This window comes from Anabrus simplex, chromosome 2, assembly GCF_040414725.1.
Source record: "Anabrus simplex isolate iqAnaSimp1 chromosome 2, ASM4041472v1, whole genome shotgun sequence".
In the NCBI taxonomy this organism is placed as follows: Eukaryota; Metazoa; Arthropoda; class Insecta; order Orthoptera; family Tettigoniidae; genus Anabrus; species Anabrus simplex.
Genome location: NC_090266.1, coordinates 282,549,288 through 282,576,579, shown reverse-complemented (window position 1 = coordinate 282,576,579; position 27,292 = coordinate 282,549,288). Strand labels below are relative to the sequence as shown.

General features: G+C 40.4%; 1 protein-coding gene across 4 annotated transcripts in view; it reads left to right on the top strand.

Moving 5' to 3' along the window:
* Positions 1 to 27,292, top strand: part of CNT2 (Concentrative nucleoside transporter 2) — a 407,606-nt gene that overhangs the window by 284,767 nt on the left and 95,547 nt on the right. For all 4 annotated transcript variants that reach the window (XM_067139021.2, XM_067139023.2, XM_067139024.2 and 1 more), the window contains 2 exons: positions 3,545 to 3,704; positions 25,296 to 25,464. In XM_067139021.2, coding sequence (XP_066995122.2) covers positions 3,545 to 3,704; positions 25,296 to 25,464 — 329 coding nt within the window. The remainder of the gene's footprint in view (positions 1 to 3,544; positions 3,705 to 25,295; positions 25,465 to 27,292) is intronic.

Here is a 27,292-nt window from a genome sequence, read left to right as displayed (position 1 = left end):
TGTTTCACTGTCCCAGTTTGAGCTTTCATCTAAAACATTCCGAAACAATTCAAGGAATGAAGTGCGATGTTCTTTCACTGTGTGAACAAGACGAGATGAAAAATTCCACAGTGTTGGAGCATTTCTAGGCATCCTTTTTTTGCGGTAAATTCTTTCAGTCCACGAGATCGTTTAGAGGACTTGTGAAAAAATGATCCTAATCCCGTTAAGGTTTGAAAAAAATATTCTACATTCCTTGATACAGGAAACTGACTGTGACAAAATCAGATTAAGCTTGTGACTGAAGCAATGGATAAATATGGCCTTCGGAAAGAGTTCTTTTCTTGTACTTTGATTCTCAGTCCACTTGTGTGGCCGGCCATCACAGCTGCTCCGTCGAAAGTTTGTGCAACCAACCTGTAGTTTAAGTCAAGCTCAGTAACGATGTTTTTCACATGTTCAAGCAAACCACTGGCTGTTCGATCTGCGCTAACATCAGTAAAAAATGAACCTTTCGTGAACTTAACATTTTCAGAATCAACGTATCTCAGAGTAGTTGATAGTTGAGACAAATTCATAATGTCTGAAGTCTCGTCAAGAACAAGGGCAACAAAAATAGCGTGTTTTATTTCTGACTTCACTTTTTCCAAAACTACATCACTGACTGCCCTTATTAAGTCATTTTGTATCCTGTTTGAAGTTCCGCGAAACACGGTCGATGTTTCTAGGTGTGTATTTAACGTCGCATCGTAAGTGGCGTGTAAGTTCAATGCACCCAAGTAAGCACCCCTGTTCAAAGAACCTTCACCCTCAGAATGTCCTCGGAATGGTAATTCGTGAGTAGCTGAAAACACACACATCATTTAATCACTTGATCACCTCTCTGTTTTTCCGAACGGTCTCATTATATTGTACAGTGCTTGCAAGCAATTGAGCATCAAGCTGAATATCAATTCTAGATTTTCCAAACGTTCTCAGCCGTAATAGTGCAGAAATGTGTGACTGCGATTTCCCATGCTTTTGAATGGCATTGTGCAAGTTACTCAGATTATCATAACCAGTGTCAGACCAAACAGTTCGGTCTCTTGCAAAGAGTGAGCATGGCCAGCAAAACAGTTTATTAAATTTGGAACTTTGCCGGGATGAGTGGCTCAGACGGTTGAGGCGCTGGCCTTCTGACCCCAACTTGGCAGGTTCGATCCTGGCTCAGTCCGGTGGTATTTGCAGGTGCTCGAATACGTCAGCCTCGTGTCGGTAGAATTACTGGCACGTAAAAGAACACCTGCGGGACTAAATTCCGGCACCTCGGTGTCTCCGAAGACCGCAAAAGTAGTTAGTGGGACGTAATGCAAATAACATTATTATATTATTAAATTTGGAACTTCCAGCAAGCCATTCCGTTTTAATGTACTGTGAAGTTTGAAAATGACGAACGTACTCTTGACTTTTGTTTTTATGCGTCCCTTTAAGGTTGGACATATCTGGAGAAGGTTTTCCAGATTGAACAATTTCTAGTTTCTCACATAAGCTCCTAAAACGAAACGGTTTATCCAAGAGTTGTTCAATCACACAAATAAGAGTCAGCCATCGCAAATATTACGATAGTTGAAACTAATAAGAAATTACCGTATATTTCACTAAATAAATACTTCTATGTAAGTACACAGTTACACACTCACGACACAGCACTGTCCACGTTGCATGTTATTATAATGAAAATCATTAGAACGTACGCCCTCACAAACACGCCACATGGTCCACAACAACGCTGCATCCTACTAGTAGACAAGTTTTTCTCACACCGTTACATTTAAGAAAAAGCTAATTTTCATTCTAAAATGAACTGGATATCCGTACTGTTAAAACGTTCTTCACTGCTGTCAGTTATCACTCGCAAGAGCTGTTTCAGCAATAAACCAAATCACAATAAATAAACGTATCATAAACCCGCACAAAGTTGCTTCACACTGCTACACCATGCGATCAAGCCGGGCAGCGTTGAGTTGTCGGCTTACCAAGCTCACTTACTGGCGCGGTTACTACGCATGCGTCACCTTGAGCTCAACGCTGGGCGAGCCAAGCGGTAGGTGTGTCGCGTACCCTCGCTAATGCAGAAATTCGTACTGCAGAATATCGTTACTGCAGCAACTGCTTTCATTAAAAAAAATTATTGCCAACTGACAAGATAAAACTATTGTTGCACTTTACAGTTGTATTACTGCTTACTTTGCTTCTCAAGTCCAACGGGTAAGCCCGGCTTAGCCTGCATACCCACAATGCACGCAACTGCAGTATACCTACCTGTGTTTTTCCGTGTTTCCATTTTACAGTACCTGGTATGTATTGATAACCTTGTTTCAAAAAGTTTAGTATAATATTACTACTGTATGTGTTATATATGGTGTTAGTTTTCATTTCTTAGGCGCAACTTATCTCCCTTCAATAATGCAGCATTTTGTAGGTAACTCAGACAGATCTCCGACCACCTTAGTCCATGTTATCGAGAATTGACTGTATTTCTTTCTAACTTGCACCTCCTTCTTAACCTTATTTCTCTGTTGCATTATGTTGGGTTTTACCATTCCTCGACATATTTAAAGGTACATACCCAGTTTCACATTCCTCAGGAATTGCTTTAAAACCATCCCCTAGGCTGTTTGCAATCTTATTTACCATTTTGCACTGATAATAAGTTGTTTTTAAAAAATCCTCCATCAATGTGATATCAAGCGTATGGTATCGCATAAGAGGCCTACTTTTACACCCTTCCCTTCAATTGCATTTATTTTTAACTACGACAAGAACAGCTTCGTGATCACTGATACCATCTATCACTTCAGTTTCTCTATAGAGCTCATAAGGATTTATCAGTACAACATCGAGAATATTTCCCCCACTAGTTGGTTCCATAACTTTCTGATTCAGCTGTCCTCAAATTAAATTATCCACCATTTGTTGGTGTCCGGCTCCATAGATAAATGGTTAGCGTGCTGGCGTTAGGTCACAGGGGTCCCGGGTTGGATTCCCGGTAGGCTCGGGAATTTTAACCATACTTTGTTAATTTCGCTTGCACGGGGGCCGGGTGTATGTGTCGTTTTCATCGTCATTTCATCCTTATCACGACGCGCGGATCGCCTACTGGCGTCAAATGAAATGACCTTAATCTGACACTAAAAGCCATATGCCATTTCCATTTCCATTTTAACTATTTGTTGGTCTTGCTTTCTGTCATTTGAATTACACTCGCATTTAACATATGGTCAGTTAAGATCACCGGAGTCGTTCCCCACATAGCTGGTTATCTTATTAAATAATATTGCAAAAGCATCAGCTCCACACTTGTCAGGTCTGTACACCCCAAAATTCTAAATGAGCCATACATCTTGGATTTCATGTTTCTCGTACTTAATATTTTTGAAGCTTACAAATTCTTCTTTTACCAGTATGAACTATTGATAATGTTTATGAATATGTTATTAACAATGTGTTATTTATTTACTTTCTATAATGATTCCCACAGTCTAATCAACTCACATAACTTGTGCTGAATTTTTGTTGTTTTTAGGCACTGTATTGGCAGCATATATCTCATTTGGAGTGAAGGCTTCTCATGTAATAACAGCATCAATTATGTCTGCTCCAGCTGCACTTTGCTATGCAAAGTTATTCTATCCTGAAACAGAAAAATCACAAACCCGAGTGGAAAACATGACATTGAAAAAGGGGTAGGCATGATGGCAATATTATATATTTAATTTGGTGTATGTTGACCATGTTTATGATCTTGTGGCAAGCAGTGGTCAGACTTCCTGTTGCAGGATCTTGAATTTTTCTTTATCTATTATAATTTAGTGAGGTTTTTGTACTTTAACTGGGCTTTTGTTGGGCACAATTTCATTAGTGATAACCAAGCATATCATTATTTATCACTGGCTTCCATAATTCCTTTATGTGGAAATCTGGATTACTTTATCAAATTCCTTATTTCCCTTAACATACCGTACATGTAAATGCATCTCTCGTTTGAACTTTCACAAAGATAATTTCCCCTTGCATTTTTAAGCTTTAATGAAATTTGATCTTGTACTTGATATGCTCCTACTGGTCCTCCAGTTCAGATCACTTCCTTTTCAGGTCGCCCCTCGTTTCTACTTGTTCTTTGTGGATCATTATTGTTTGTTTCACCAATCCTGTTACAACTTAAGCTAAATTAATTGGTTGTACACAGTTTCAAACTTATGTTATTCAATATATCAGGTACGTAGCCTATGGACTAATTTCAATTTATCACAACCATACCATATCTCTCATACTTTTCCCACTCCTAGAAAATTCTCCCCAAGCTACATTTATTTGCCCACCAAACCTCTAAAACATTCTCACTTACCATGAACCATATCAACCCCCATCCTCTTTGACCTTTGACGATTTCTCCCGTGATCATATGCAACGCAAGACCTGCCATTCATATGTAGGCTACGCAGCGCTACCTCCTTTCATTAGTAATGCTACACGAGATCACTATGGCTGCACTTCACCCAACATTTTCAAACAGCTTCATTGCAGACTCTGCCTACAGTAACCGATCAATTATTCCATATTTTAGTTGAAATAACGCATTGAAATTAGTCCAAAAGTACTCCACAATTAATATACGTAATAATTAGTTACCCACCTAAACTCTCACAAAATAATTCTACTCTCATCAGCTTGGTTTCCCGCCATTGTCAAATTGAAATTTGATCAGAATTACCCTACAGTTTGGGCTAGAACTGATCATTCATGCAATTCCCATTTTTAACGGTTTTTAGGATATATGTTGTGTAAAACCGATCACCATTTATCGCTCTTTTTAATTATAGTACATTATTATCAGAAACATAAATAATAATAATAATAATAATAATAATAATAATAATAATAATAATAATAATAATAATAATAATAATAATAATAATAATTAAAAGAGGTTGCGAAAAATTCCAAGATTTAGAACCTTAACACTTTGGGCTTTAAGCCCCTAGTTTTACAATTTTACAAGAGGAAGAGGTATTATTTAATGAGGGGCAGAAATCCCCTAATTCAAGAGCACTTGCTCCCTAAATCATAATATCTAGCCTCCTAGAGGCACACTTTACAGTTACAAAACTTGCAAAAGAGCTAACAGGTTCTCCGTTTCTTTGAGCCACCTCGAGGCAACCTCAAAAATCTTTCACTCTCTGGCTTTCCATGGCCCAACTTTCAATTTGAAACAGGGGTATCTCGTACCCAACCTATAGGGCCTTTGCGGAAATGAACAGGTTAAGTAAACGGCCCGAAACACGAAGTGAATGCAGGCGAACTGCGCTCCGAGATAATGAACACTTATAAAAACTAAAGGGCTCTAGGCCGATGAAACAGGGGCTATTCCCAAACTACTGAGGTGCTCATACAAGGTTAAAACAAGGAAGAAAAACAGTTACAAAACGTAGTCACCTCAAATCAACCTCGAGAGGGTACATCACACTTTATCCCCGATTTACAGTCAAAGATTTAATGAAACCTTTTACATTAGCCGGAAGAAGTTACATTTTAGAAAGGTAGGTTACATAGTTAAAGATTCGGACCTTTCCCTCGGGTTAAACTGCGGAGTACCGGGCGAGTTGGCCGTGCGTGTAGAGGCGCGCGGCTGTGAACTTGCATCCGGGAGATAGTAGGTTCGAATCCCACTATCGGCAGCCCTGAAAATGGTTTTCCGTGGTTTCCCATTTTCACACCAGGCAAATGCTGGGGCTGTACCTTAATTAAGGCCACGGCCGCTTCCTTCCAACTCCTAGGCCTTTCCTATCCCATCGTCGCCATAAGACCTATCTGTGTCGGTGCGACGTAAAGCCCCTAGCAAAAAAAACTGCGGAGTATCAAGAAAGAAGAAAGTTATGTGGCCATTACCTGTAGATGTTCTGTTGACCGATGAAAGAGGCCGCCCGCCTCCCGCTTTGACATACACACACAGTAAGATGACGATCAATTGGCCAAGAAACTTGAAAAGCCGCAGCTTATAAACCCCCAGGGAAGGTTCGAGATCATTCAAGACTACACCAGCCACACCCCCTCAATTTAATTGGTCAATTCAAAAGTAACACTCAAAATTGAACAAGAAACCTGTAATAGGTGGAAAATTAATTACAGAAATTAGGGATTGGCTAGATTCAAAACTGGCGGAAATCAAAAGGAAATATTGCCAACCCAAAATAAATGAACATCAATCAGTAAAAACCTAGAAATACAAAACGTCTTTAAATGATAAGTTCTTCCACCTTGCACCAGTGTGCATGACCGTAGTTTTTAGTAGTGCCATCTGTAGAAGAATGTTCAAACTTCTTGATGCATAGCAAACAAAACTAGTAGAAATTCAGTCAGTTTAGGAAACTGCATAATAACAAAATTCCATCATATTTCTGTGGTGACATCTTCTGAGTAATGTTCTAAGTTGGTGTAGTTTCATTTCACTGTTTTACCACTAGAAGAGTTCGTTTGGGCGCTGAATTTGAATGCGCGGCGTTGGGGTTACCTTCCGGTACAATAATAATAATAATAATAATAATAATAATAATAATAATAGTAATAATAATGTAAGTTAATGTATGTATTTTATGGGCCAAGATCTTGAAATATTTGTTCAGCTAGCTACAATATGAATTAAACAAGAGATAAATGTGTTTTATGTTACCTAAGACTAAAGGGCAACTGTTATGATTAATTGTCAGAATAATAATGTTTGTGGGTTACTGTCGTCACGTCCTAGTTAGTGAACCATGGGCAACGGCTGAGTGGCCTAGTAAGTGGTCCTGAGTGTCGGGATACCAGTTGCTATGGAATGGGAGTGGGTATCTCGGACATATTCTGAGTCGTGGCCCTCCTTGTGCTCAGGCGGCTAGGACTATACTATTCACCGGTGGTCCATAACCCGTTAGAGGAGAGATCCTCACTTGGACTATGTGCAAGTAGGGCAGCATCCTGCTTCATGAATTTATCGAGCTCAGAACACTTTAAGCAAGCCTCGAACCTATGGGAGTAATGGAGTCCCACTCCCATTTGACAGGCGAGGGACTCCTTGGAAACAACTTGGCGAACAAAATGGAATTCGATGGGGAGCTATCAATATTAATGGGGCTTATGGAAGAAAGAAGGTAGAATTGGCTGAGTCAGCAAAGAGGATGCATCTAGATGTGCTAGGAGTAAGTGATATTCGGGTAAGGAGAGATAATGAGGAAGAGATAGGAGATTATAAAGTGTACTTGACGGGTGTTAGAAAGGGAAGGGCAGAGTCTGGGGTAGGGCTCTTTATCAGGAATACCATTGCACGCAACATAGTTTCTGTTAGGCACGTAAATGAGCGAATGATGTGGGTAGATTTGTCAGTGGGAGGAATTAGGACAAGAATTGTGTCCGTGTATTCACCATGTGAGGGTGCAGATGAGGATGAAGTTGACAAGTTTTATGAAGCATTGAGTGACATCGTGGTCAGGGTGAACACCAAGGATAGAATAGTGCTAATGGGCGATTTCAATGCGAGAGTTGGGAATAGAACTGAAGGATACGAAAGGGAGATTGGTAAATGTGGGGAAGATATGGAAGCTAATGGGAATGGGAAGCGTTTGATGGACTTCTGTGCTAGTATGGGTTTAGCTGTTACGAATACATTCTTCAAGCATAAGGCTATTCACCGCTTCACATGGGAGACTAGGGGTACCAGATCCATAATAGACTATATCTTAACAGACTTTGAATTCAGGAAATCTGTTAGGAATGTACGAGTTTTTCGCGGATTTTTCGATGATACAGACCACTATCTGATCTGTAGTGAACTAAGTATCTCTAGGCCTAGGGTAGAGAAAGTGAAATCTGTCTGGAAACGAATAAGGGTAGAAAATCTCCAGGACGAGGAAATTAGACAGAAGTACATGGATATGATTAGTGAGAAGTTTCGAACAGTAGACAGTAAGCAGGTTCAGGATATGGAAAGTGAATGGGTGGCATACAGGGATGCTGTAGTAGAAACAGCAAGGGAATGCCTAGGAACAACTGTGTGTAAAGATGGGAAAAACGAACATCTTGGTGGAATGATGACGTGAGAGCAGCCTGTAAACGTAAAAAGAAGGCTTATCAGAAATGGCTCCAAACAAGGGCCGAGGCAGACAGGGATCGGTACGTAGATGAAAGAAACAGAGCGAAACAAATAGTTGTTGAATCCAAAAAGAAGTCATGGGAAGATTTTGGTAATAACCTGGAAAAGCTAGGTCAAGCAGCAGGGAAACCTTTCTGGACAGTAATAAAGAATCTTAGGAATGGAGGGAAAAAGGAAATGAACAGTGTTTTGAGTAATTCAGGTGAGCTCATAATAGATCCGAGGGAATCACTGGAGAGGTGGAGGGAATATTTTGAAAATCTTCTCAATGTAAAAGTAAATCATCATGGTGGTGTTGCAAACAGCCAAGCTCATGGGGAGGAGGAAAATGATGTTGGTGAAATTATGCTTGAGGAAGTGGAAAGGATAGTAAATAAACTCCATTGTCATAAGGCAGTAGGAACAGATGAAATTAGACCTGAAATGGTGAAGTATAGTGGGAAGGCAGGGATGAAATGGTGTCATAGAGTAGTAAAATTAGCGTGGAGTGTTGGTAAGGTACCTTCAGATTGGACGAAATCAGTAATTGCACCTATCTATAAGCAAGGGAACAGGGAGGATTGCAACAACTATCGAGGTCTCTCATTGATTAGTATACCAGGCAAAGTATTCACTGGCACCTTGGAAGGGAGGGTGCGATCAGTCGTTGAGAGGAAGTTGGATGAAAACCAGTGTGGTTTCAGACCACAGAGAGGCTGTCACGATCAGATTTTCAGTATGCGCCAGGTAATTGAAAAATGCTACGAGAGGAATAGGCAGTTGTGTTTATGTTTCGTAGATCTAGAGAAAGCTTATGACAGGGTACCGAGGGAAAAGATGTTCGCCATACTGGGGGACTATGGAATTAAAGGTAGATTATTAAAATCAATCAAAGGCATTTATGTTGACAATTGGGCTTCAGTGAGAATTGATGGTAGAATGAGTTCTTGGTTCAGGGTACTTACAGGAGTTAGACAATGCTGTAATCTTTCACCTTTGCTGTTCGTAGTTTACATGGATCATCTGCTGAAAGGTATAAAATGGCAGGGAGGGATTCAGTTAGGTGGAAATGTAGTAAGCAGTTTGGCCTATGCTGACGACTTGATCTTAATGGCAGACTGTGCCGAAAGCCTGCAGTCTAATAATATCTTGGAACTTGAAAATAGGTGCAATGAGTATGGTATGAAAATTAGCCTCTCGAAGACTAAATTGATGTCAGTAGGTAAGAAATTCAACAGAATTGAATGTCAGATTGGTGATACCAACCTAGAACAGGTCGATAATTTCAAGTATTTAGGTTGTGTGTTCTCCCAGGATGGTAATATAGTAAGTGAGATTGAATCAAGGTGTAGTAAAGCTAATGCAGTGAGCTCGCAGTTGCGGTCAGCAGTATTCTGTAAGAAGGAAGTCAGCTCCCAGACGAAACTATCTTTACATCGGTCTGTTTTCAGACCAACTTTGCTTTACGGGAGCGAAAGCTGGGTGGACTCAGGATATCTTATTCATAAGTTAGAAGTAACAGACATGAAAGTAGCAAGAATGATTGTTAGTACAAACAGATGGGAACAATGGCAGGATGGTACTCGGAATGAGGAGATAAAGGCTAATTTAGGACCCGATGGATGAAGCTGTACGCATAAACCGGCTTCGGTGGTGGGGTCATGTGAGGCGAATGGAGGAAGATAGGTTACCTAGGAGAATAATGGACTCTGTTGTGGAGGGTAAGAGAAATAGAGGGAGACCAAGACGACGATGGTTAGACTCGGTTTCTAACGATTTAAAGATAAGAGGTATAGAACTAAATGAGGCCACCACACTAGTTGCAAATCGAGGATTGTGGCGACGTTTAGTAAATTCTCAGAGGCTTGCGGACTGAACGCTGAAAGGCATAACAGTCTATAATGATAATGTATGTATGTATAATAATTATTGATACGAAAATTATACATAACTAAATCAATAAAATACTATTCATAATGACAATTTTTCTTCTTAATTATTAAAATCTAAAATATTTCATTTGAAATTATGGCAATATTACAGTATGTTTTCATCATCATCATCATAATAATCATCATCATCATCATTTAAACATGAAAAGACATGTCCTTGTCTAATGGAATGTCCCTTAACATTCATAACAATTTTATCAATTTTTGCATGCTGAATGCCCAATATTTCTGGAAACTTGAAGTACGTGTAATGTTGCAAACTCCTGCCCAAATAGCACGTGCTGCATTATGTAGTTACTTCACATAGTAAGTTTGTTTCATACTTGAGCCACACTTCTTATAAACTCTCAACGTAATCGGTTTTACACTAGGTATAAAATAGCATATTCATACGAATAGATCTCTAAGAAAAATAGATATTGATATACAAAATCTACAACACTATACAATCATCCTAATGGTACCCAGAACTTACCTATGTCGAATGATATTCAATCGAAATCAAATTGTTCACGTCCACGAACCTACTATGCTGGCGTAGTAGGGAGAGATGCGATACTCCCACGTGGAGGACAGGGGGTCCTAACCGGCTTGCTGGCGGACTTGAGCGAAATAAAATCGCTCTCGCAGACCAAAGACACATCCCAAGGGTGGGGGACACAGATTACGAATACACCCACGGTATCCCCTGCCTGTTGTAAGAGGCGACTGAAAGGGTCGACCGAGGGATGATCACATTAGAACCATGTGACTACTTGTAATTAGTACCACCTCGCGGGTAACACCATGGGTCCCCTTTACTTGCACGTAGTACTACTATGTTAGGTACACAATAGATTTGTGATTAGTTGCGACAGTGTGTGAATCAGGGTGGGTTTTACAGTACCTGTGATTAGTAACACTATATGAGCGGCATCATGGTTGAGCGACACCATGGGTCTGCCTTGGCCATAATTAGTACCTGCTATGTGAGGAACACCACGGGATAGTACGAGTCCCTGTGATTAGTACCATAATGTGTGGAATACCGCGAGTCTACGCTACTTTTGATTAGTACCGTAACATGGCAAATATCATGGTTCTACTTTCCTAGCGGCAAGTACCATTATGAGGGGCCGATGACCTGGATTTTGGACCCCTTTAGAGTACAAGCATCATCGAATCAGGATTATGCTTTAGAAGCAGTTCCTTGGTCAGTAATACTATTGTTTAGCGCTAGTTTCTGGGAATGTGGGGCATTGCGGGTCGGATCCACTGATTGTTTTAAATTCATATCCATCCATTTATCCTTTGTCATTACGGATGATATTGGACATTTACACTGCCATTACATTCCATCTCATTTCGTACCATTAGGGGCAAATGACCTAGATGATAGGCTCTTTTAAACAACAAGCATCATCATCATCGAACTTTTCACGCAGCAGTAGTAGTAGTATTAGTAGTAGTAGTAGTAGTAGTAGTAGTAGTAGCAGTAGTTTGGTGTAATGCAAAAACAGTTTCGACTAAATTATCTCACAGTTTCAAGGCATGTTAGTTCATTGTTGATCGTCAGTCAGTGCTAACAATAAGCCAACTGTAGGAGAGCATGAAGCACACTGTATAAAAATAAAAACAAAATCTTCTGATAATTAATCTGCTGGACGCTGAAATTTGATTAATGGAATCTGGTACAAATGATAGACTTTCCCTGTGTGATCAGTTTTACCTGTATATACTGCACCCGCTCACCTACTGAGTCCCAGACTAGCCTTAATCTCAGGGGTGATCAGTTCGTAAAAGATGTTAAAAATTTATAATCAAAAACAATAAAAATATATATGTAGGCACACCAAATGAACACAGGGCTGAACGGGGCATGCAAAATAAGATAAAGGGGGACGGCTCATTCATAGATACAAATTATAGACTCCACAATAGGACTGGGAAGTGACAACTTAAATTCCATGGGCATCCTGGGCTAACTACAATAAAAAGGTATGAAAACTATTTCCTATTGAAATTGCAATAAGGAGCAATTTGTTTACTTAAATCGCACACAGCAAGTGATTACAATTATTACACTTAGAAATTTCCATCCTGAAAAAGAATACATAGGTACATTTGAATTCACCTCACTACTTTGGTAGTGTGAAATATTTGGTGAATTCGCCCCATTGGTTACTGGGGATCGAATCCACCTCCGTATGAGTGGACGTTTAACCGCTGGAGGTCTTTTTTCGGGGACGAGGGCATGAGAGTAACTATTTACTGCCATCTCCACGTTCCGTTGGACATGAGTCACTTCCGGTATGTACATTCTAGCAGGCCGGACCCCCACCGTGGAACCGTTATCGTATCTAAAACGGGAATTTATTGTACGGACAAACTCTAGCCTATATTTCCAGATTCACGAACATGCCAGGTGCAGCTCGTTAACTCAAAGCGTATCTCAATATTTACTTTTGTCAATACGACAAGACGTACGGAAAGGTTCACTACTATCCTCGCACAATGAAGACATGTGCCGGCCATGGGTTATTCCGCACCTACCGCCAACAATCTCCCAGTAGAAAACCAACATCTGGTTCCGACCAATTCGACACATGACGACATCCCTATCATATCCTCCTATGATTATTAAATAATTAACATTATCATTCTTTATCTGATCATTAACCTATTCTGTGATTACCATCAATTATTTTATTATTATCATTAATTTCAATTATCATCCTATATTTGATTATTATTATTTATCATCCGGGATGATTTTATGCTACCCTTTGCCGACGTTTCAAACGAAGGGTCGTTTTTCGTCGTAATTAATCCGCACCAATTAATGATCTGTTTCATAATAAATTATTATTATTATTATTATTATTATTATTATTATTATTATTATTATTATTATTATTATTATTATTATTATTATATTCGTAAGACTGAATCGTCGTCCATTAAATATCTTAACTTCCTTTCATCATAATTGTTATTCTCAAAACACTATTGCAAGTTCTTCTTCTTCTTCTTCAACTGTTTATTATTATTATTATTATTATTATTATTATTATTATTATTATTATTATTATTATTATTATTATTATTATTATTATTATTATTATTATTATTATTTTCATCAGTGGAGAATATCATTATCGTATCACTTATTCATCATGGATTTAATATTTTACATTGATCTCACCATAATTATTCTCAAATTAACCTAATAAATTCTTCCTATTATTCCTCTTCATATCATTATTATGATAACTCTATTTCACGTATTACACAACCGTTAGCGATATTTATGGTTAATGCATAAGCTTTTACAATTTCGGTCTACTTTGGCACTAAGCAATTGATTTAAGACACGATTCACTTGGGTTATTATTATTATTAAAATGGAAAGTTTTATATTTTTTACTTCAACTCTCTAGAATTTAGTCACATATGTTGAGTCCCAATATGAACCACCAAGATCCGATTTACATCGATCGGGACACCACGGTATTCGGAACCGCAACCTTCCTTTCCATACTGCCGTTAATTTTATGGGGACACCATGTCCTCCCAAGACACATTTCAAATCCCATGGCACATCGCGGCTGGGCAGATACATCCAATGCCTGCGATTGCTAAATTACTCATTAATCCTCGGTGCGTAGATTCTGCCACTCATAACACCGGAATCGACATTTTATCGTCTTAGCATCGAGCTTTATCTTTTTCATCATAAAAAACAGTACGGCTCAATTCTCACCTCATGCCGGATTTCGTCCCGCACGGCTTCCGATCTTAAAAATGGGCTCAAACCACTCTGGGCTTTCAACATTACGTGACCATCCTATACACGTGCCTCTATCACTTCTAAACAAATTGTTATGGCAATTATAAAGTCCAAAAACGCGAAATCAACAATCTACGTAAAAATCAAATTTACTGCGCGAATTAAAGTCTTTTACGCCACATGTTATCTCTACATTGATTATTACTTTGAGAAGCGAACTCTCACAGTATTATTATTATTATTATTATTATTATTATTATTATTATTATTATTATTATTATTATTATACTTTAACTTTCGAACTTATAAAGCATTATTATTATTTCCTTAATTTTAACTTGCACACTCACAAAGTATTATTATTATTATTATTATTATTATTATTATTATTATTATTATTATTATTATTATTATTATTATTATTATTATTATATTTCATGACCTTCCGTACGCAAACACTAATTTTACACACCCTGGCACTTTCATAATCTGGTTGTCTTGTAACAAATATGCCTAACTAAGGTACAAATAATCACCGTGGTGATTGAAAATTTAAAATAAAGTGGATTAGCATAAAAGAAAAATCTAAAACTTGAAATGAACTTAAATCAAAGTATTCTCAAACAGCATGCATTAATTGAAAGAAATATCCCATATTTACATTATATACAACAAACAAATATTCAGTTACTTAGTCTAACCCATAATTACGTTAATAAATTAGTTCGTCCGTCTGTCTTAAATAAATCATGGATTCGGGAAGCGACCCATGTGTTACGTTAAGTAACCATAATTAATTTACCCTGAGTCCCGTTTTGTCGTGATAACATCCCCAAATATATCAAATTTGTGTACTCATGCCTGTGTAGAATTCCATTGTCTCGTGGCGATAGAGAAGCCTCATGGCCCCATATTGGTTTACTCGTGCACCATGTCGCACTTTATAATATTAACACAACAAAACACTTCTGGACGATTACCCATGATTAACACCTTACTAATGAATTTACAATGATTTATAAAAAACAACACTTATAAGTGCCTAAAGACCCATTACACCTTCACCATTATATTCTTCCTTGAGCACGAACCACAAGTCGTGACACTTACGACGATGTGTCGTTTTATTCGACCCGGCGCGTATCGCGTTAGTCAACCGGCACTTCCCGATGTATCCTAGGCCGTTTCGTGATCGCCTCGCTCCTACAGTTCCCTGCTCGGATAATTGTATCACCGTCTATCTTGAAATATTTACTTGAGGCTCCGCACACTGCCTTCCAAAAGTACTATCGGTGTTCCGTTAGTTATTTATATTCAATCACATGAAGCCTTTTGGAAATGTATTAAATTCAACATACAGTTGTACTGATTATTTACACTCGGTACTATGAATAATCTCACTGTTCGTCTTCATTCTCATAACAACTCACGTACTTTCAGCTCTAACTGACTTCGAATGCGTCCCGAGGTACTGACTTACAGAGTCAACTTGTCAGAGTCTCAACTACTTCATACGACTGATACGACTTGTGACTGGTAACAACTGGTGATGTGAGGGTGCATCTCCGGGTTATTTATGGACTATATGGTTTCCAGCCGGCGTCATCCGCGGTCATACCAGTGGGAAGGGGTTGGTTATCCTAAATCGGCACTTGCAGGTGGATTTGGATCTCTTAATTTATCCCACTTAATAAACTGGCGATACACATTCACGTGTCGTATTCTGATCTCATATCGTTCGGCGATCACGCAGATATTACTTGATTTCTGTCCTCCATTTTTCGCGCGCTAAGTCGGCGTCCATGCTGGTGCGATATCGCTAACCAATAGGAATACCGCGTGGGTCTTTTCCTAGAATTCTATATTGTAATTCATCAAGATTACAATTAATCAACATGGGGATGATATCACAAAAATCCCATCTGTTCAATTCGGTGGTTGGAATATTTTAATTATTATTATTACTGGAGATAACTGGAGTTCATTTTGACTTCGGTTATGTTGGCGCATCTGCGAGTCCTTTACTAATTTTGTCATTGGCTAACACTGCAGCGGTTCGTTTAAATAACTTCCTCTGACAACTTAACAACAAGATGCCTCGAGGCGTGGGAAACTCTATTGTGAAATATTCTCTGTATTTGTGACACAAGGAAAGGTTCTTGTTCAAGAATAAATGCTCGCTCACTTCCTTGTTGCAATTTGGACTGTTGTTCTGAGTTCTAGATTTAATCCTCCTAGCTTTTGACAAGGAAATAATACTACCCATTACGACAGGCTTACCCCCTTGGCGACAGATTGTCGGGAACACGTCTATGTTGAAATCTCTTGGTCTACACCAGAATGACAATTTGTATATTTCAATAATATCATATGCCTTAACGTATTTTATAATATCAAATCATGATGCCTATGGGCTATCTCATCCGGATACAATATGCATCATCCATCTCAGCAGCAGTCATTTTAGCAGGCGGGCCAAGGAACTTAATGACCTGTATGTGCCATGGGTTTGTTCTCTTATACGGCAGCACTGAGAATGAGTTACATCTAGACAGGTGACCGTGAATTATGACCCCTATCAAGTCGCAGTTACATTACAAAGAGATAGTTGGATACAGAAGGGACATTGCAGTGAACCACCAACTGGCAGCATCCTGCCACATTTAACTGAACAAGAGGTCCGAGGGCACTGGTAAATTGCTACAGGAATTTGTCGTGGAGGTAGAGCAGCTAGGCCACAAGATGCTGGGGTCTTGCCGCTGGAACACTTTCAGCGAGAGGCTGCCTACACCTTCGTCTTTGGCGAGGGTACGAGCCGTGAGGAACAAAGAGAAACCTGAGGTCCGCTTGCCAACATCGGAGCAACGTTTGCTGTATCAGGGACGCTAAAGCCCCAGAAGAATCAGCTGCTGGCTATGTGGAGAGCGCGGCCATCTGCCTGCCGGCAAGAATTAACCTCCCACTCAATGACATGAATAGCAGTCAGCAAGGAGAAGAGCTCCTCGATGCCTTCATTACTATCCTTTGCTTTACACTCAACATAGTCGCCAAGAGTAGCAACGAAAGATGGATAGCGGATGGGCTATTCTGCATCACGACAAAGATACCACTCACCATCGCTAGGCCAGATAACATGGTGGTCAGACACAGAGGGATTTAACTTCCCTTATGTGCTACGTATGGCTTCAGGAGACATCATCCCTGTCCTGGAGGATCCGCTACTTGATTTTGTGTTAGAGAGGAGAAGCCTACGGGTTTGGGCCTTCGTCACAGTCATCACTGATGAGGTCGTCTTAGGAATGGAGACTCTCTGGGCTTACTAAATGACCGTTCACATGAAACGATGTGTGCTACGGCTGGATCATCAAGAAATTATGCACGAACGCCCTGGAACACACCCTCGAGTAGCAAGGTTAATGATACCCAACGAAGAAGTGGTACCAGCCTATGGTGAGGTGGTGGTGATGGCAAGACGGAAAGCATCCCTCGAGGCGAATGGCGGAGTAGTGGAACCCAGACTGGCAGCTGCCGAATGTGGACTTTACTTGGCGAGGACGCTCATGCCGGTGTGCCGATACAAATTCTCAATGCAACGTCACAGAACCAGTGACGAGCTTGGAACATGAAAACTGGTCCATAGCGTTGTACCTTCAGAAAACAAGTGCACATACGTGCCTGAAACTAGTGAGGCGTATGGCAAGCTCCAGAGGATGAATCTTACGCCGAAAGACACCTAGAGTGTCTCCAGAGACTGATCACGGAGTTATGAGACATCTTCATGATTAAAGAAGTTGACTATGGGGGGACGGACTGGATGTTCCATTGCATTAAAACAGGCGATGCCATACCTTTTTAATCAACCACACTGTTGGGAACATCTAACTAAGAAGACAGAGACGAAGCAGATGCTGGCTTACATGAAGCAGCATGGAATGATCGAAGAATCTTAACAGTCCATAGTAATCCTCTGTAGTGCTGGTGAAGAAGAATGGTGAGCTCCACTTCTTCATTGATTATCGGAAGCTGAATATCATCACTAAAAAGCCTGCTTTCCATTATCCCAAACTGATGACAAACCGGACATCTTATCGTTAATTCAGTGTTTCTCAATCGTGGATCTGAAGTCAGGATAATGACAGGTGACACTGAACCTGGCGGACAAGGAAAATATGGCGTTCTCTACCAGTCAGGATTTGTGGCAGTTCACTGTTATTCCCTTCAGACTGTATAATGCATCTGTGACTTTCGAGCAACGGATGGATTCCATGTTTAGAAAGACCACGCATGATGTCTGTCTGTTGTACCTAGATGACATAATTGTGATAGGATGCATATTCCTTGGGCTCCTGAAAAACCTACAGAAATTGTTCCAAAGACTGCTAGATGCTCACCTGAAACGGAACCCTGGGAACTGCCAACTATCCAGTAGGAAGTACACTACCTAAGCCACATTGTGTCACCAAAAAGAGTAGCCGCTGACCCGAAAAAATTAGAAGCCATCAGAAAGTGCCATGTACAGAAAATCAAGCAGGGGTTGATGTGTTCTCGACCTGTGTACCTACTGCTCAGGTTCATTGCCGGCTTTGCCAACATCCTTAAGCTCCTCGTGCAACTCATAGAGGAAAGGTCATTCCGATAGCCACCTGAGCCAGAGGCTCAATTCAAGTCACTCAAGGAGTCCCTGTGTTCAGCATCTATCATGGATTGTCTAAAGCCTGGAAAGAAATTTGTCATCGGTGGGTATCAGTGGAGTGCTGTCACAGATCCAGGACAGACAGGAAAATTTGATAGCATATTAAAGGAAGACGCTATCCTAGGCCAAGAGACACTACTGCATGACATGCTGTGAACTACCGGCCATTGTGAAGACTCTGGAGCACCTGTAGAGTCAGAAGTTGCAGTCTGAACACTAGTCATTCTTCTTTGCCATGGCTTCTGAATTTTAGAAATCTGGAGGGACAGATTACTCAGTGGGTGCAACACGTGCAGGAATATGACTTCACTGCCAAACACTGACAGAGAAGCAAGCACTGCAACACAGACGTCCTGTCCAGGAGACTGTGACCTGAGAAATGAACCCACGGTCAGAAGTCCGGGAGGCAAGCCGATACAGTGGAAGTCCAAGCCATGAGAATTGTGGCAAGGGAGGTTGGGACTGTACGATCCTGAAGAGGGAGCAGCTTGTGGATTACAATGTTGGATAGATCCTGAAGGAAGTTGAGTAGGGTTAACAACGAGCATGGAAAGACATTGCCAAGTGTAGCCCAATGCAGAAGATATATTGGGCTTAGTGAAAGACCCTGGAGGTCAACGACAATTCTGATGCACATAGTTCAGTCGGTTGATGACAAGAAGTCACCCAGATGGTAATTCACAGGGCAAAAGGATGGAAGTGGTGGCTGAGCTATATGGAGGCACCATTGCAGACAATCTTTTGGTCAATAAAACCTTGGATCAGGTCCAGCAACACTACAACTGCATGCACCGGAGGACGGGCATTGAAAGTTGTTGCTGAATGCGTGACACCAATGCTGTGAGCCAAGGATCTCATACCTGGGACCAGATGCAGCGGTACAATGATGAAGTGTCCTTCGAGAGAATAGCCATCGACATGACAGAACCATTTCCTGAATCAGATGGTTTTTCCCCAAGTGTCCTGAGGTCTATACCATTTCCACTCAGTAAGCATAAAGAATTTAAACATATGAAGGAAGTTCTGCAATATCTCCGTGTTCATAAGACGCGAAAAATCTATGTACATATGAGGAAGGTGGTGTCGGGTATTGGCTTACCAGAGGGCCTGGGATGAGGGGATACCCTTCTTCCTGATAGCCTACCATACATTTGCTCATACATTTGCAGGTATGACACCTACCAACATGTTCTTCGGAAGAGAGCTCCACCTGCTATATGACTTAATGTTTGGGACGGCCCCAGAACAAGAACGCAATAGATGGCTCGTGGAAAATGGTGGAGCGACTCAACAATATCCACGAAAATGCCCGAAGTCACCTGAAGATTGCTAGCGACCGGGTAAAATTTATTTGCAACCTGCAGGCAAACCAGGCAGGATTCCAGGAAGGCGACAGAGTGATACTTTATAGACCTGTACGGACAAAGGATAAGTCGCCTAAGCTCCAGTCACTGTGCGAAGGTCCCTGCACTGTAATCAATAGAATTAATAACTGGAAAAAGCAGATTACAGGAAGTTGTGCAGGGTGGTGCGGCTATGATCAAAATTTCACATAAAATGTAAAATTTCTTTTGTGAACACTTACTGTTATTCACAGATTTATAGAATTTATAAGCTTTTCAGTCTTTTGAAACAAGGAATATAACACTTAGAATAAACACTATGACATACCTGCAAAAAAATTGGCAATTATAATTGGAATGCCATGTTTTTTTTTCTACAATAACTTCCTCGGATCCTACTAAATCATCCTTAACATGCGTACTGTTTATAAAATATTGTTTATATTGGGTAAAATATTGTAAATTATCGTAAATGAGTGTGAAATGGTGATATTATGATCAGGTGAGATGAATTGAGACATTTTGAGAAAGTTTTATGTACTTACCTGACCAGCCTCTGCGGTGTTGGAGTGAGTCCAGTTTAGATGCTTCTATTTGTGGTTTTTAACTCATTTATCTGCGAGGAGTGCAGAGAAACGGTACCTTCTTTGTTGTGTGGGGACACGGCTGTAGCACTTCCCTGACTGTCGTCAATTGTCCTGCCATTTGCTGGAACGAATGTAGAGTAATATCTTTAGAGGGAATAAATGTGTAGTAAAAATTTAAAGAATATCTTGTAAGATTTTACTTTAAGTAACGAAAGATAACCTACATAATGGTCTTGGTTTTGAGCCACTGCCTGAATTCCTTGAATTTATTACAGATAAATACGCCCTGACTCACATTCGAGAAGTACTTTGCATTAAAGTAACCTCCTGTGGGACTTCTGCAGAGCTAATTAAAAATAGTGTGGACTGTTGTTTTTAAATTTAGTAATGTGAAGAGAGGAAGTTTTTAAATATGTGTGTTCGTTGAGGTTGGCTTTCTTGGTCTTTTTTGCGGTGTGAAATTCTGACGCTTCCTTAATGTTCAATTATTTGATTTTTTTAAATTAAAAAAGTGAGTTAAAATAGCACTTTAATAACTTCAATAACATTTCTGTGTTTATCTGAGCATCCTCTGCAGTGCTAAGTGTTGGACAGAATCCTAGTTAATTTATTCTATTTATGGTTGCCTAAGAAACATGTCTACGGTGGTTGAAGGCAAATAACACCATCATTTTGTTGGACATGGGGATGTTCTTCTGACTGTTGTTAATTATCCTGCTGTGTATTGGAAATAATGCATTATATAACTTTGAAGGGATTAAAACTATAATAATCAATTAAAGAGTATCATGAGTGGTTTTATTGTTGGTGATAAAATACAATATGCATAATGACGTCAGTTTTGAGCCACTGCCTATATTAATTGAATTGTGTACACTTAAATATAACCTGATCTATATTCCAGATGTACTTTGCATCAGGGTAACCTCCACTGGAATCTTTTACGAAGTCAGTAAAATGAGTTTATATGTGTGTGATTGTTGAGGTTAAATCGTTTGGTCATTTTAGAGATGTGAATTTCTAACGCTTCGTTAAAATTCAGTGATATGCTTTACTTTCGATATGTAAACTTTCTGGGTTTCGTCATCTGTGAAGCTGTGTGAGGTGTTTTCTTTATTTCTTCATTTTTTTCTCCATAATGCCATTCAACTTTAACAGCTGAAGAAGATTTAATAAGGGTCCAAAACATGTGCTGCTAGATGCTTATGTAAAAGTATTGAACAGGTGGATTTTTCAATATAATTTCTTTTTGAAGACATTTTAATGTATTTTAAATGGTAAGTTCAGAACTGCCATGGAGAGATAGCATGGAGTGACATTAATAGACAAATAAGTTTGAGTGGTGATTGCCAAAGGTAGAAAATACCGCATAGGAATATCAAGATGGAATTTAAGAAGACAAATTGGGGAAAATATTCGTTTATATGAAGATGAGTTAGGAAGTGAAAAAAATTAACAAGGGAGATGTTCGATTAATTTCCAACTTCTTTAAATAATTTAAGAATGGACTAATTAAAAACTAGTAGAGAATCTGCCACCTGGTCGACAGCACAACGCAGTAATGATCAATGATTTAATATTCTGAATATATATATGGAATCTTAATCAAACTAGTAAAACGTTTCACAGGGTCGTATTTTCCATTTCATAGCATACTGCAAGATAGCGACATACAGCACATAATAATAGCTTTTCTCCTTTTTGTTTGGAGTATAATATATAAGTGGCATGGGCACAGGCTTCTCACCTAGGAAGTCACAGACAAACTCTTAGCCAATGCACGTGAGATATGGACTGTAAATAATGATTAACTTAAGAACATTATTAAATAGCATTCTATGCATATATTATTAATAATTAGTAAAACGTACGGTATTTGTCTTTTTTCTATTATGCAAATTCTACTGTTTTATTAAATATGTTAAATTAGTGTTCGTGATGTGTATAATACTAATATTTTTCTTATCATGCACTTTCAACTTGTATCCCACAGAAATTATTCTCTGGCTGGTGCTTCTGTTTATAATTTAGCATGGGCATGATTCTTATGAGATTAAAACATTGCTTTAACAACTGAATCAAGGATCTCCTGGTTTTGTATTTTATATGCTTCTCTCGAAACATTTACATTTTCCTTTTAAATGTACTTTCAGATCATTGGTTATTTACCACCAAGTATGAACATCATTTACCACTGATCTGCATTTAAGGCAGTCATCCAGGTGGCAGATAACCCATCTGTTGTTTACCTAGTCATTTCCTAAATAACTGCAAAGAATTTGGAAATTTATTGCATATAATCCTTGGTAAATTACTCCAATCCCTAACTCCTCCTCCTATAAACGAATATTTGCCCCAGTTTGTCCCCTTGATTTACAATTTTATCTTCATATTGTGATCTTTCCTACTTTTAAAAATACTCAAACTTATCCGTCTACTAATGTCATTCCACGCCAACTCTCCACTGACAGCTCGGAACATACCACTTAGTCGAGCAGCTCGTCTCCTTCTCCCAAGTCTTACTAGCCCAAACTTTAAAACATTTCCTTAACACTGCGTTTTCTTGTCAGAAATCACCCAGAAAAAATCGAGCTACATTTCTTTGGATTTTTCCCAGTTCTCGAATCAAGTAATCCTGGTGAGTGTCCCATACACTAAAACAATACTCTAGTTGGGTTCTTACCAGAGACTTATACACCGTCTCCTTTGCATCCATACTACAATCCCTAAATACCCTCATACCATGTGCAGAGATCTGTACCCTTTATTTACAATGCCGTTTTTGTGATTATCCGAATGAAGACCTTACCATATACACTGACTGACAGAGCAAATGCAACACCAAGAAGGAGTGGTCAGAACTTTATGCCAATTGCAGGGTAGACTGACGTCACTGAGGTATGCTCATGATGTGAAATGCGCAGCTGTGCTGCGCACGTAGCGAACGATAAATGGGACACGGCGTTGGCGAATGGCCCACTTCGTACCGTGATTTCTCAGCCGACAGTCATTATAAAACGTGTTGTCGTGTGCCACAGGACGCGTGTATAGCTAAGAATGCCAGGCCGCCGTCAACGGAGGCATTTCCAGCAGACAGACGACTTTACGAGGGGTATGGTGATCGGGCTGAGAAGGGCAGGTTGGTCGCTTCGTCAAATCGCAGCGGATACCCATAGGGATGTGTCCACGGTGCAGCGCCTGTGGCGACGATGGTTGGCGCAGGGACATGTGGCACGTGCGAGGGGTCCAGGCGCAGCCCGAGTGACGTCAGCACGCGAGGATCGGCGCATCCGCCGCCAAGCGGTGGCAGCCCCGCACGCCACGTCAACCGCCATTCTTCAGCATGTGCAAGACACCCTGGCTGTTCCAATATCGACCAGAACACTTTCCCGTCGATTGGTTGAAGGAGGCCTGCACTCCCGGCGTCCGCTCAGAAGACTACCATTGACTCCCCAGCATAGACGTGCACGCCTGGCATGGTGCCGGGCTAGAGCGACTTGGATGAGGGAATGGCGGAACGTCGTGTTCTCCGATGAGTCACGCTTCTGTTCTGTCAGTGATAGTCACCGCAGACGAGTGTGGCGTCGGCGTGGAGAACGGTCAAATCCGGCAGTAACTGTGGAGGGCCCTACCGCTAGACAACGCGGCATCATGGTTTGGGGCGCTATTGCGTATGATTCCACGTCACCTCTAGTGCGTATTCAAGGCACGTTAAATGCCCACCGCTACGTGCAGCATGTGCTGCGGCCGGTGGCACTCCCGTACCTTCAGGGGCTGCCCAATGCTCTGTTTCAGCAGGATAATGCCCGCCCACACACTGCTCGCATCTCCCAACAGGCTCTATGAGGTGTACAGATGCTTCCGTGGCCAGCGTACTCTCCGGATCTCTCACCAATCGAACACGTGTGGGATCTCATTGGACGCCGTTTGCAAACTCTGCCCCAGCCTCGTACGGACGACCAACTGTGGCAAATGGTTGACAGAGAATGGAGAACCATCCCTCAGGACACCATTCGCACTCTTATTGACTCTGTACCTCGACGTGTTTCTGCGTGCATCGCCGCTCGCGGTGGTCCTACATCCTACTGAGTCGATGCCGTGCGCATTGTGTAACCTGCATATCGGTTTGAAATAAACATCAATTATTCGTCCGTGTCGTCTCTGTTTTTTCCCCAACTTTCATCCCTTTCGAACCACTCCTTCTTGGTGTTGCATTTGCTCTGTCAGTCAGTGTATTAACACCTGGGTACTTACAGTAATCCTTATAAGGAACTTTCACCCCATCAACGCAGTTTCTATTAGTGACACTCACAACCTGATTTTTAACCCCATTTATTATCATACTATTGCCTTCTGTCCATAATTTTCAGCCAAGTTTGGCATTGATTTGCACTGTATTACATCATTCTGAAATTAATGTTCTTGCAGATATGTGACCAATATTGGTAGTAAATATATCTTCCATGAATGCGACTTATATCAATTTTTTTTCTTTACAAGTGAAACTCTTTACGTAAGTCCTCAGTTTTTCTTCTGCCAGGCCGAGTGGCCCAGATGGTTGAGGCACTGGCTTTCTGAGCCCAAGTTGGCTGTTTCGATCCTGGTTGAGTCCAGTGGTATTTGATGCTGCTCAAACACCTCAGCCCCATGTCAATAGATTTACTGGCACATACAAGAACTCCTTTGGGACAAAATTATGGGATCTTGGCATTTCCAATATCCATAATAGTAGATAGTGGGACGAAAAACTAAGCACACTATTATTAATCATATTAATATTATGATAATTGCTAGATTGTATTTATGACTGATTGATTTCCAAACAGGGATGAAACTGGTGTACTGGATGCTGCCACAAAGGGTGCAATGGCTGGTACAGCTCTTGTCCTTGGCATAACAGCAAATATTATAGCCTTTGTAGCTGCTGTTGAGTTTCTAGATGGAATAATATCATGGTTAGCGCACCTCGTTGGAAGTCATGAAATTGATTTCAAGGTAAGAAACGTTGCAGTAATCCCTTATTACATCTATATAAAGAACGTCAAAAGGAAGGAAGACATGTTAATGCCTATAGACTAATTAATTTAAATAATACTGAACAATTATACTGTCAGTTAATACGTAGCTTTCTTACAGAGTAGTGTTTGGCAAATCAACAGATTAACTTTATTTAAATTTCAGAGGGCAGAATTTGCTTTGTTGTAATCTTTGAGTAATTGTGTGAATTAAAAACTTGGAATTCACTTCTGTTTGTGCTTAGTAGTAAAGTAAGGGTTATTCTGCCCGAAGGCAGGTCCGAACCTCCGCAGAGGTGTTCCTGAGCCGGAGTTTACGTGCGGTAGGGTGGACAGTTCCTTTCCGCTCCTCCATTCCCTTACACCCACCAACAGCGCGTGGCAACCCATCCAATTCCTGAGCACGCCCAATGTTGCTTAACTTCGGAGATCTCACGGGATCCGGTGTTTCAACACGGCTACGGCCGTTGGCTGTGCTTAGTAGTAACATATTGTAATTAGTATACGTCTGAAAGTAGTTGATAATTATTGTAGTGAATTATAGTTTCTTATTAGAAATTAGCGTGCTTATTCTATTGCAAAATATTTGTGTAGTATAGTAGAAGTATCTGTCAAAACTATCTTACTAGAAATAGTTGTAGTAATTACGGAAGGATTAACTGCAGCTTAGAATTGTGTAATTCCTGTGCATTCCTTCCGGTATTCAGTAATTTCAACGGCAGTTCTATCCTGATAAGGTGTTGTAGGATAAAAATATAGTATATCTAAGTAGTATTGCAGTGTAGTATTATATTAATTACCTTATTGTCGTGTTATCTTTGTGTAGTATCCTAGACAGTATTTCTTTCCTTTCTTTATTTTCCACATATTAAGTTATTTATTTTTTCTATTCTTTTCATTTTTCCATAAAGAATGGATAAGGAGTGCAAGTGTAGGAACTGTGGGTATGACCAGCCATTAAGGAGTATGAGGAAGGAGTTGGAGAGTTTAAGTGAGAGAATTAGGATTCTATCAGAAGAAAGGAAGGAAGGTAGGCTTCCCTCAAACAATGTACAGGATACATTAGGTATAAAAGAGGGATGGGTAGGAAAGGAGGGATTGTAGAAGACAGGTGATCGAATGTTCTAAGGGGAAGGAGATTGCAGGCTAAGGGCTCTATTCAGGATCATAATTCAGGACAGGTAGAACAACAGAAGGAAGACGAGGGAGTGTCGATGTAGGAGGAAGGGAAAGATAGGAAAGGGAAATGTAGCGTAGAGGATAGGAAAAGACAGGTGAAACAGCGTCATAGTTGTGGGGGAGAAAAGGGAGGAGGAAGTAGCTTCTGCAGCTGTCAGGAAAGATAGGGCTGACTAAGAGAGGAGGGGATCAAATGAGGTGGGCAGTGTAGGGGCTCTGATCATGGGAGATTCTATTGTTGGACATGTGGGGAAAGTGTGTGGAGGAAAGGGAACCAGGATAGAGTGTTATCCAGGAATTAGATTCAGGCAGATGTTGAGGAAAGTAGAAGAGAAGGAGGAGGGGAGGGAGAATGTGGTAGTGTTTCACGTTGGTACCAACAACGTAAGGCAAGCAGGTATAAGTACCAACAAATTTTGGGATGTGTGGGACCTGGTGTGAAGTACAAGGAAGCGGAGATTGTTATCAGTGGAATAATGTGTAGGAGGAATACCGACTGGATGGTGAATGGGGATTTAAATGAGGCTATGGAGTGGGTATGTGGGGAGCTGGGAGTAAGATTTCTAGATCCTAATGGGTGAGTAGGAGACAGGGATCTGCGTTCAGACGGCCTTCACTTAAACCGCAGT